At 43.9% G+C, this 12,532-nt stretch overlaps 1 protein-coding gene across 3 annotated transcripts in view; it reads left to right on the top strand.

Moving 5' to 3' along the window:
• The window catches only part of LOC108755878 (FERM, RhoGEF and pleckstrin domain-containing protein 1), a 34,814-nt gene that overhangs the window by 6,352 nt on the left and 15,930 nt on the right, over positions 1 to 12,532 (top strand). Inside the window, exons 9-11 of one of the 3 annotated variants that reach the window (XM_018499266.1) lie at positions 130 to 204; positions 1,839 to 1,981; positions 2,894 to 3,118. In XM_018499266.1, coding sequence (XP_018354768.1) covers positions 130 to 204; positions 1,839 to 1,981; positions 2,894 to 3,118 — 443 coding nt within the window. Of the gene's footprint in view, positions 1 to 129; positions 205 to 1,838; positions 1,982 to 2,893; positions 12,283 to 12,532 lie in introns of those variants that run through there. The other 2 variants (XM_018499265.1, XM_018499264.1) reach the window with 2 other exon arrangements.

Raw genomic sequence — 12,532 nt, 5'->3', positions numbered from 1 at the left:
ATATATATATATCTTATATTTAAATATTCTATTTTTAAAATATAATTGTATAGGAACTTGTTAAATAACATATGGTACTTCGAATTTGGATAATAAAAATATCATTGTAATGCTTTTACATATTACCAGGTATAGCGGCAAAACTCAAAAACAAATTGTTGAATTTGTGCGAGATAATTACGTAAAGAGGCAGACATTTCAAAGGTAAGTTCCTTCAAGAGATTGAAGAGTTGTTGAATAATTAAAAGAGTTCTTGGATACCCATGTAATATGTAGATAGTGCATGCAGACCATTACGTACTGTTTTCCTAATGTTGGTTTGTACCATTGAGATTTTTATTAACGAACGCACCAAACTTGTGAGTAAGATAGGAGGTGGCACGGTCTTGCTTTTGCCGGGATATAAGTCAATACTTATATATGTATTATCCAAACGTTTCCAATTTCCATAGTGGAAACGGTTTATCATATCCATTTTTATATTTCCGTTTGTCAGTGTTGCCTGCTCGGACAGGGGTGGCGGGGAGTCAGGCTCACCATCAGGCACGATAAACCCGAATGATGAGTGTACCCTCTCTCAATAGCGTGATCACTAATTATTTATATTGTTGTATCTAATAATACACAGCAAAGTACCACGTTTCACTGCCCTAACAAGTTCTATCCAATAAAATATTTGTCCATAGCAGTAGATTGTTCTCTAAAATAGAAGATAGTCTATTATATGATACAATTAAAATAAAAGAAGTTGTTCTTGTACACCGGTAGATTTTCATTTGCTGTGCGATATCGATGCACGGTTGAAGAACGCCTTCATACATTGAAACATCGATTAACAAAAAGACTAACGCGCGTGACATTAAATTTGTTTATAAGTAAGTTAAAATTATACGTCATTACATATTGATATTAAACTCTGTAAAAGAGTTTAGTCTTTACATTAAGGTGATTTTAAATATTTATATATTTTGTCTCTTCTAGACTGTTTTTCACCTTGAGAGCAATAAAATGTAAATAAATTTATATACGATCGTCAAAGTTGAATGCATTAAAGTCTAAATATGACGTCTAAATATGATGTGAATAATATATTAGATATATTTATTTTAAAAGTGCACTTTTCCTTGTATTTTATTTATCCTTTGGAACACGCAAGATATTTCTCTTGTGTTTCATATAATTATTGCACGTATGGCTATTTTCGAACGCGCAAATAAAATTTTCTATATTAATTAATGTTTTTATAAAGTATATTCTATATGGCATTTTTGCAAGTAGGACAGCCTTTTTTTACAATTTCATTTTCCGTCGAAAATAATGGCTGTCTTCACTATTCCCAAATTCAATGGTAGTACACAGTTCTCTGTTGCACCCGCGACAATTCGTGATGATTTACTAATTATATATATATGTATAATTAGTAAATATCTGTATATACATAAATATTTGCACATTTAAACGTTTTAAAATACATTTCTATATTTTATTATATTGTATAATTAAAAATATACAAAATAATACGTCAACAACAATAATTACATTGCAGTAAAAATCACTCAACGGCGGTGTTGACCGTGTATCGTATCAGAAGTAGAATCTATTTTTGTTTATCGCATATTTTAAGATGTGGATTGGTACGAAAATCAATATCATCCGCATAATTCCTTGCATCGTAGCGTCGGTTAGTCGAGAAGTATTCTTTTTTTCCGTTTCTTTTTTTCTTATTAACAATCGTTGACGATAACAAAAGAGAAAGAAGGGATAAGCTAGTTCCAAACACAGGCTTGGCATTTGACAGCCTAAGTCTGATGCTGAACTTGACTCTCTCTTGCTCGCAGGTCCAATTCGTTCCGGCAGACTAGCGGTGGTAGGGCATTGCAGGGCTCGGAGGGGGGAGGCTATCGTGGGGCCACTCCAAGCAGCTCCCTTATGGGCAGCTCCAGCATCTCTGCCCACCCCCTCCTGCCCCTCGGCGATCCTGGTATGTACCATGACCGACACCAACCTCCACAACAAACGCTTTATTTTTAATTTCTTCGCCCTTTGGCTCTCTATTTCTGTCCACCTGTTTCTAGCCTCATTTCTTTTCACCGTATCATAACTAAAGTATTGTAATAGTAGAGTAGAATAGCGTATCTTATATAGATCGTTTTTAAACGGATTTTGTGCCAAACTTTTATTATGTTTATAAGAATTGAATATGTGCGTGTATGTGTGCGTGTATGTGTGTGTGTATGTGTACGCGAAAAAATTATAATGTAAGAAAATCTAATCTTTTATGTATACGATTATGATCATATCTCGTTGAAATGTTCCAAAATGTATATATGTACATTCAGGACTCGAAATTGAAACGTTTACGTGTTTATTTTCGTATAAAAAACGAAATAATTAGTCAACTTTGATATCTTGAAAAATATATAGAGACAATATTAACAGTTTTTGAAAAGAAACAAAATATAATATTTATATTTTATTTATTTATAGATGATAATATATACTGATTAATGATTATCATATCAGAATGATATTATTGATAATATTATTGATTATTATAATAAAGTAATATAATATTATATATAAAAGTGTCTAATAACATCGACTATATTAATTTACTCTTTGTTATTGATATTGAGTACTAACTCACTAATACTTGTTTATTTTGTAATTTATTTTTATTTTTTCTTTATTCAAAAGAATAAAAAAAAAGTTGAAATATCATGCGTGTGCATGCGTTAAATTCATTTTTTCCGCAATAGTCATTTCATTAATTAAATATTCATTAGAATAATTAACATGACAGAGGCATAATCGCACAAGAATAACAAAAAAATTCTGTTATGCCATATGTGAACGTAGAAGAAAGAAGCTCTATATCGTGCGATTTTTTTAGCTCTGGCAACCCCAGCTCAGTCTCTGTCATGCGGTTCGATGACGCTGGATTCTCCGACGACTGTGACGAGTGTCTCGATGGGAGGGACGATTCACCGTCGAGAAGACACAGCTACATCGTTTCGGACGCTCACCTCTATCGACGTCCATTCGCCAGCTACCCCCAGCCAGGTCCCAGCACAGCGGCAGATGCATGCTACCAGCCAGCAACGGATTTCATCAACAGGTCGTATCAGCCCCTCTAACAGCAGTCCTCCCGAATTCCCACTACCACGACCTCTGCCCAGATACCCCTGGCAACGGTCGGCTAGTTGTCGCGAGTTGTACGCTTCTAGTTTTGAGGACTCCGGTAAAGCGCGGCCGCGGGACGACAAAGTCACCGCGGACCTTCCGTTAGATCCATTCCAGTTAGCCTCCCAGGGTGAACTAGATAACCCCATAACACGTTACGACGAAAGTAATCGTTCGTATAGCGCCGCTAGTTCGAAATTACCTTCTCTAGATCACGATTCAGTCCCCGAGCGTGTCTACAGCAGTTCCTACCCGGGAACGTCGTCGTTGTCTACCGAATCGGGCCATGAGGAATCGGGTCCCGCTGGAGATCTGTCACATGACGATCTCTCACACGATTCTTACGAGCTTTTGGAACGCGAACATGAATTCGAGTATCCAGAATCGTATTCTAGTCCGCACGACGAACCAATATCCGATCAGAGCGACGAAGGAATCGAACACGAGATGTTCCAAATGGACTCCGAAACCGATTCCTTCGTCAAGCACAGATCGTTAAAACCTTCAGAGAAACAACAATACAGATCCGCGTTTACTGATCTCAAGAACTCTAAAATCAAGTCCATTGATCGGTACTCAGCTGTATCTAAGGTAGATAACGATTTCGTGATCACCGAATCTAGAATACAACGGACAGGTACTCAAATAGAACGCAAATTTGAAACGAGGCACGCTAATTCCGTGGAACAGCCACCCAAAACGGGTATTCCGCATCAGGACTCCGTTAGAAAAGATCCCGTGGTGATGCAGGTACAGAAGCAAAAGATGTCTGTCTTGAACGAGTTGAAGAACTTAAAGCCCAAGTATAAGATCACACACGTAGATTCAGAAGTCTTGCGAGACGAAGGTATCATGCGTCCGAAATCGCGAATTGATGACGATCTAAGTCCGGTTGATGGAAGTAGAACATTAGATCATAGCGCGAAAGGTAGGACGACTAGGGCGCGCAGTATTGCTAGTCTGGACGATCATCCACCGCGATTATATGTCGAGACAGGTAGTCTGGGTCGAGGTCATAAATCTAGAGATAGGAAATCGAGAGATGCTGACGTTAAGATCGAGAAAGTCTTGTCGAAGGAGCGTAGAAGTATTGAGAGAGAGGAGCGAAAACGGGACTACTCGAGGGAATGCAGACGGATGGATAAGAGTGATTCACGAGAACGTCGTTCAGTAGATCGGCTCGATTCGCGCGAGCGGAGATCAGACAGTCACGGTCGTCGCAGTATAGACCGGGCCGATATGCGCGAGTTACGTAGAAGCATCGAACGGCTTGATGTGCGCGAGAGGAGTTACGAGCACCTAGACTCAAGGGAAAAGAGTGCCTTTTATTACAGTGATTTCTACGAATCGCGCGGTAAGAGTGTCGATCGTTTAGACTCTCAAGGATTGCGCAGCAGTATGGAGCAATTAAAGAGTCCTAAGAGTCCTAAGAGTCCTAAAGAGAAGAGCAATCATCGACATTTAGAGCGTCGGGAGAGAAGTATCGAACGGATCGATTCTCGGGAAACGAGAAAGAGTAGAGCTGCTTCTATCGATTACGATGCAAGGCATACTTTAGAACGTTTTGATTCCGACAATAGAAGCCCATTCGAGCGGTTGACTCCGAAAGAGCAACGGAGGATGAGCATAGAGAGACTCGATTCTCAAAAGTTTGACTTCGATCCACGAGCGATAGAACGTTTGAAATCTTTGGAACGTTATGAACAAAGAGAACGAACCTATGATAGAAAGATCGAATCAAGGAGCGCCGAGCGAAAGAGTCTAGAGAAGCTAGACTCACGTGAGCGAAAATACTTAGGACGCTTAGAGTCACGGGAGGGGAGGAGTCTCGAGTGCTTGGACTTCGACAGTGTGGAACGTAGAAAAAATATCGAAAGAATGGAATATAAAGATCAAAAGAAGACCAGGAGTAAACCCGAGAAAAGCAAACCGGAAGAAAAACCGCGAGAACGTGATGATTGGAGAAGTTTGGAGAAAGCACGGAAAGATAACGAAAGACGAGAACGCGAGCGGCAAGCTAAGCTATCCATCGAATCCCGTACGGAAACTGTTATTGGCGTGCCGCATGAGATGGAGAATTTGAAGTCAAAAACTGTGTTTGCCGAGTACGAGCCGAAGGTTGTTGGCGGTGTCGTGCTAGGTTTCGAGGAGACTGCGTTGCCCGGACACGTGCCAGTGGAGCGTACGAAGAGCGATCCAAATCCGGCACGACAAAGATTAGGATCCAGCAACAGCAAGAGGCACATGCTGATGCATCAGAAATCCATAGATTTAACACCGGCCGACTCTGGCGATGAAGAACCGTTTTCAGACAGTGCAGCAATACAGAAAAACAATGCCGATATTCCGTATACGTTGCATAAGAGGCATGTTATGAACGGCACCGCATCCGATGAAAAATCCGAGTCGGATAGCAGTAAAACCTCGAGGAATGTCAAGAGCCTCGCCAAGGATTTACCGAAGTTACCACTGAAGATGGTAACGGATCTCCCATATTTCGATCTAACTAAGCTTTCCTCGATAGAAAAGGCCAGCAATAAACTATCTCCGGATAAACCGAAGAGCGGTACGGTTACTACCGCAAGACCAAAATCGATATTAAGCCCCTCGGATAAGCCGAAGAGTATTTTAAGTCCTACATCGAAACTTTCACCTACAGATCCAAAGAGCATCGTTTGCAGTTTATCGCCCAGTAAGAGAAGCCCTTCGAAAGTGAAGACTCAGTCTCCTGAAAAGTTCTCACAAAAGGGCGGCTCGTTAGATAGAAACAAAGCCGAAGTTATCATCGAGGATTACATGTGCAAGAAATCTTCGAGTTTGGACAAAAAGCCTTCGAAATTGTCGCCGGTGGAACCGAATATCACTATTATCTCGGCTATCGAAAAACGTTCGCCTAAAAAGTCGCCGACTGATCCTAACGTAACTATCGTCTCTGTGATACAGAAGAAGAAATCTCTCGACGGTGCGCCCAGAAGTCCTACCAGTATTGCGAAAGCGGCGGATGCCGTAAAAGCTGCTCTGAATTTTGCCGATATTGTTAGCATGGAAATGAAGCAAAATTTGGAACGCAAGGCGAAAATTGAGATAGATAGTCTGAAAGCACCAGACGATAGTTTAGAAAAGCAAGATAGCATTGAAAAGATACCGTTACCCGATATTCCTGGTGAACAGGCTGACGAGAAAACAATAGGTGACCAAGTCAGTAATATCGAACAGATAATTAAAGAACGGGATCGTTCCCCGAAACGAATCGTCGATGAATTATCTGACGATGATAAAAAAAGAGATAACGTACAGTCTGTAATAGCTGAAGTTCATATACCGGCTACATTGGAAATCAAACCGGAGAAACCGCCGATTCCGCAGAAACCCAAAACATTAGAGAAGCCAAGTATTCCCGAAAAAACAAAACGTATTTTGGAGAGAATAGAATCGAAATTTTCGGAAGTTAGTAAAAATTCCGCTACACGAATATCGAGACCAAAGATTATTGATACAGGATTTGACGATTTCGTGGATCCAGTCGCCGATTTGCCTTTGGACGAAGTGCCTGTGAAACCTACTCTAGAGTTGGATAGTCTTAAAGTTCCTGAGTTCGTTCCTTTCATGCTGAGACCGCACGCGGAACCGATAAGATCGAAATCTTTATCGTTGGCAGAAGAGAAGGCGCCGATCGATACCTTGCTCTCACCGGAAGTCGAGAATAAACATTTTGTGCAAGATGTCTCTCCGAAGAGAATGAGGAAGGTGAAGTCCGAACCGAAAAAGGATTTCAAAAAACAATCAAAATCGTTAGAAGGCGACAAACCGCCACTGAAGAAGAGCGCATCGAAGGAGTCACGTTCGCCATCGGTTAGTATAAAAATCGACAAATCCAAATTGAAACTCGGTGAAATGCCACAGGAGATCATAATAATAGATTCGACTGACGTGGCGCCAGAGGTAAGCATTGTGCAAAAAGGCAGATCAAAATCCGTAACTAGATTGTCTGACAAGCCATTTTCAACATCGAAGGAGGAGAAGGAAGAAACGAAGACTCGCGCGAAATCTGCGTCCGTCGACGATGAACTGATTAAAGGCACGATAAAATCTGAGAAATCGAGACCGAAGTCATTGGGAATATCTAAAAGTTTGGGAAGTACGGAAAAGAAAGATTCAGTAGAGAAAATCTCACCGAAGAGAATCAAAGCTGCTGCCAAGGCAGCTGCCGATAAATCTGCTATGGCAAAAGAAGCAATGCCAAAACAGGATACGAAAATAGCACGTGGAAAAGTGGCTTTGAAAATGGAAGCAACAAGCGAGGAAATTGCTGTTGAATCAAAACAACCTAAACAAGAGAAGGATTCTAAGCCGTCTGTTAAGCCTGTAGTGATTGATCAGCCAATGGATACTAAACGAGCAACGGACGAGTCCAAGGAAGTGGTTAAGGAATGGTCAGGCAAAGAGCCAAGCAAGGAGCAAACTAGTATAAAGAAAACGACGCTTGTTCAGGATTTAACTCAATCTCCTTTAGTCTTACGGAAACCAGGACAGACACCTATTCTGTTTGCTCGCGCACGTCTTGGTCTTTCGGAAGGTAGCGGGATTGGCGCTCTTCAGCGTCAAGGCGCAACGCAGTCACCTACTGCTCAGCGGCGCGCGAAATCTTTGGACGCCGCCGTAATCTCTGTGCACAGACTACCGCCGGCGAACGCATTCTCCAGCAAAGATGACACAGTGGACGTGTCGGAGAATTTGGAGGATCAAGAGAACGCTGCTCAAGGCGCAAGTACGGTATCAAAGGTGCTTTCAATTCAGATGGAAGCCTCGCCGAATCACAAATCCGACAGTACTGATCACACGACCGTACCAGAGATATGTACGGATTCTCTGTCTGTTACCGAGACTTCGACGCAGTATCTAGAGTCGCCACTGACAGAATGTAACGAGATTGTTCCTTGCGTCGATTTCTATGAAGGACAAGAAGGCGGCCAAATGCCGTTTGTGAGTTCCAATGGAAACAGAATGCAAACATCGATCATAGAGAGCACTAAAATGGAGGAAGCAACAAAATTCATCGATCAAAGTTCTGCCGAATCCGGTGTTGAACAGGAAACTTCTCAGGAGAGTTCGGATGCAAAGGTTGGTACATCAAAAGGTGCTCAGTTAAATCAAGATCAATCAGCGGTCTCTACAGTCTTCGTGAAGAGCGCTAGCACAGAAGCTGTTTGTAGACAAACTGAATCGCCGAGCGAAGTTTCTGATGGAGAGACAAATGCAAAAATTAGCGAAACTGTATCGCCGAAATCTTCTTCACCTCGTCCATACGACTTTCATGTTAGAGTTGAAGGTTCGAGAAGTCCGTCTGAGAGAGATGATGTACCTGATGTAACTATAAGCGCGGCTCGAGAGGACATGTTCTTCTTTAATTATGATCAGGATGATCCTCCAGATATGGTCAAGTCGCCAATACAAATATCCATTGAAGAGTGTTCCGACGACGATATGAATCAGGAGGAGGAAGAGGAAGAAATAGTAGAAGTACGGGTGGAGGACATCGACGAACGAGAAGAAGAGGAAAATAAACGGTTGGACTCTCTTGATACGAGCGAAGATACGCTCGATGCGCTCGATACGCAAGTGCAGACGCGAGGCGCGGATAGCGAATTAAGTTCACCGGACTATGGTGTTGATAAGATGGATGAGAAAACATTGGTCGAGGTTGAATTGACGCCGGAATACCTGGAGATGAAGAAAGAAGATGAAGAAACGGCGGAAGAATTACCGGAAGATGAACCAGCGAAAGAGACTGTGGAGATCGCGGATTCCAATCGTCTCTCCATCGACAGAAAACTTAGACTGAGCAGTGAACGTTCGAGAAGCGAAGAAACCAACACTTGGACACCGGACAGAGAAGACCCAGACTCTAGTTCGTGTTCTATCGCTCGGCCATTAGGAATCGGTCAGATACAACCCATAATAGATCGTCGGGAAATCGCTATGATCGAAGGCGCCCGAGACAGCGGTTCCTTGGATGATGACAGTAACGGCACGCAACCTCCTCCGAAGCAAGAGATGAACGTCACGTGGAAATCATTCCCGCAGGGAAGCTCCGGTAGTTCCAGTCTCGAGGACGGCTGGGTGCCTCAGGACGAGAGCAACGCACAGCAATCGCAGTCTGAGGACAGCAACGGTCAGAACGAGGATAGTTTTCAAGAAGACCTAGCGGACTTTCCTGGCACCTTTATCATTGGTCCCGAAATATTAGCTAATTATGGCGCATTTTCACTTTCACGTACGCTGTCGAGAATATCCGAACGATCGACTACGTCGGAGCAAGACAGAAGCGACTTGGAGGACTCCTTTAAGCCCAGCTCGAGGTCACCGAGTCTCGACGACGAGTCTTTGATGTCAAGCGATCATCAGCCGTCTCTATCATCGGATCCTCCGTCCGGTACGGCGTTACCATCCGTTTCTGATGATCGCAGAACATCTTCCGAGCTGCCAGACATTCCCATCGACGTGGTTGGCGCGCACGAGGATGACTCGAAATCGCCGCGAACGACCAGGCGATCACGATTGCAGCTGCAAAGTTCCGAGGACTGGCCATCGCCACCCAGTTCACCTGTTTTTGAAACACCGGTAGTGAGTCACGTGGAGACATTTTATATGGAAATCAAACCGGAGGAAGCCGTCAAGGTGACCGTTACGGACAGTACGGAGACGCCCGTTCATGCGGAACAAGACAGTGATTCCAGCGACGAGAATAGAACGCTGCACGATGATCTGCATTCGACTCTTTTGGAGGACGGACAAAGTTCGACGTCTGTGACAACGGCCGACGGTACAGTCAAAATCGCTGTAAAACCGAAATCGAATTCATACATAACTGGTTCGTCGCACAGCGAGGACACGTCGATGGGCTTGTCTATGTCCGAATGGTCCAGCTCAAACAACACCGTGCGTCAGTTTTGCCAGTACTCTGGTACGAAGTCTGACGACAACTCGCTCGCGGAACTTGGCGCCTCGATCTCAGACTGGTCGGGTAGCACAACGGTGATACCACAACAGTACTACGTCACAGCCGCGGACAAAAGTCAGAGTGACACTACGACATCCGAGAGAAGCGCGACCAGCATGAGACCAAACTCGAAATGTCAATCTGCAGATACTTCTTCTCTTCCATCTCCGCCGTCTCCGTCTTCACTACCGCTACCCGTGTCGCCACCACTGCCTTCTCCACCCGAGACAGTTACCTCCTCATTTCTTCATGAGGACGAAGCCACCGGTTCCACGATCAAACAGTATGAGGCTTTACAGGCCAAGGCTACCATCGAGAATGACGACGATCTACGTCGACCTCAAACGCACGGTGACGAGTTCGACGAGGCGCGACGATTTATTGAGAGCCAATTCGATGAGCACCATCGCCTACGTCGATACGATGACGAACAGCAGGGCGTTTGTCCTCAGGAATTTGCCGACACTTCGCCACCTCGTATCACTCTTCGAAATGAATACGACGAGGCTATCGACGATGATTTCCAAATGGTTCCAGACGAGGATACGATCTGCGTTGATGACACGGCGTTGCCAATTCCCGAAGAGGATGAGGAGGATCAATTGTACGACAATGTGCCCGCGATGAAGTATTCTAGTAGCGAGAAAATACGGATGGAGGTCGGCCGGGGGGATAGTTCGGAAGATATGCACGAGAAATATGCCGATCTCACGTTACAATCGAGACTACCGGATGACGATTGGTTATCCGAGAAACGAAGAGACGTTCTGGAACGAGAGAAACCGTCGACGAAATCGACAGGCAAATTCGATCGCGGTTTCTCGGAACCGAGTCCACGTGAAGCGGGCAGGTATCAGGGCACGCGATCCACTGAACGGCCCGTGATGGTGCCGATCCGAGCGAAGTCGACCCCATATTACTCTACCACGAGTCTGAGCGGTGAATCGACTACATCCAGTCCGCCTATGCCAATCAAGACGCAGATCAGAACAAAGACGATGCCTTGTTCGTCGAGCCGTAGCCCACAGAGCGAGGGCGACACCTCCTCGAGCATGGACAGTCCGGCGCACACGCCTGATCGGGGTCAACGGGCATTCCGCCGGAAACGACAGCAGAATGCTAAGAGACGACACCGCGTAGTAGTCGATCTTGAGATCAAAGACGGCCACATAATATCCAGCACTGATTCCAGTTTCGACGTGGCGACCATACCGCCACCGCTGCTACCGGAAAGTCAGAGTCTGGACGTAGACGACGACGAAGACGATGAGATGTCCCTCGAGACGAAGGATGAACGTCATCGACAGCAGCAGCGTTGACGCAGCGTCGACGATCGACGCTAAACAGAAACGCCCGAGGAAAAGAGAAAATTGAGCACAATCGGTCACGCTCACTCGGGGGCTCAAATTAGCAGAATTTATAGGCAAGTTCCCAGTCGTATGGAATTGAACGCACTTTAGAATTGACAGACTCCGTATGTTGGCACCCTCGACTTATGTCTGTCGCGCGAAAGATCAAATGGGAACAAATCTCGACGACTCGGCCTGATCTTCTGCAATCTTGATTCAACAACGACGATTTGCCCGGCGAAGTTTTGCGCCGAGTGGCAATCGAGAATCGAGAGATTATACGGGTATGAATGACGACATGAGCGAATTAACGACGACGAAAGCAGGACAGACGTAAGACGACGTTTGTCGTTCCGGGCTGAAAAGTCCAAGGCTGAATGATCAAAAGCTGCGCGAGAAAGGTAGCATAATTATATCGTTAGGGATACGGATACGGTTTGTTACGCGTTTTAGAGACCCGATTTACTTTGATATCATCATGATAGAACCCCTTTGGTCCCAATCGCCCAGTAGGTATGAGTATACTTTAGCGAGTAATATTCATATACATAATATACACGGGAAGTGAAGTATCTTAACTATTCGTGATCAGCGTGCCCGTGCGCGACTCGTTGGAGAATGATAATCGTTACTTGCGACACGTTATATCCTATTAATAATAATGTTATAAGGCATAGAAATTGAATGACCGACGTAGAATTTTTGAAGATAATTGTAAACTTAAAGAAAAAACTTAAAACGAGCTGTGTCATCGCGAATCATTTTTAATCTTTTAATCGGGTTGAATCCTTTTGTTTTTTTTTTACACGAGATATTGTGCTAAGGATAATTGTGCAAATACTTGAACGAATAACGTAAACATTCTTTTCTTTCTCCTTAAAAAAAAAAAAAAAAAAAAAAAAAAAATTTAACGTAGCTTTGTTACATATAATTACATTCAGCGCTCCCACGTGATCGTGCAACCGTTATCGCACCATGCTGTAACGACGTTGTATAAATC

Source organism: Trachymyrmex septentrionalis, unplaced genomic scaffold (assembly GCF_001594115.1).
Source record: "Trachymyrmex septentrionalis isolate Tsep2-gDNA-1 unplaced genomic scaffold, Tsep1.0 scaffold9, whole genome shotgun sequence".
NCBI classification, from domain to species: domain Eukaryota; kingdom Metazoa; phylum Arthropoda; class Insecta; order Hymenoptera; family Formicidae; genus Trachymyrmex; species Trachymyrmex septentrionalis.
Note: the sequence above shows the minus strand (reverse complement) of the source record. Positions and strands in the feature narration are given on the sequence as shown.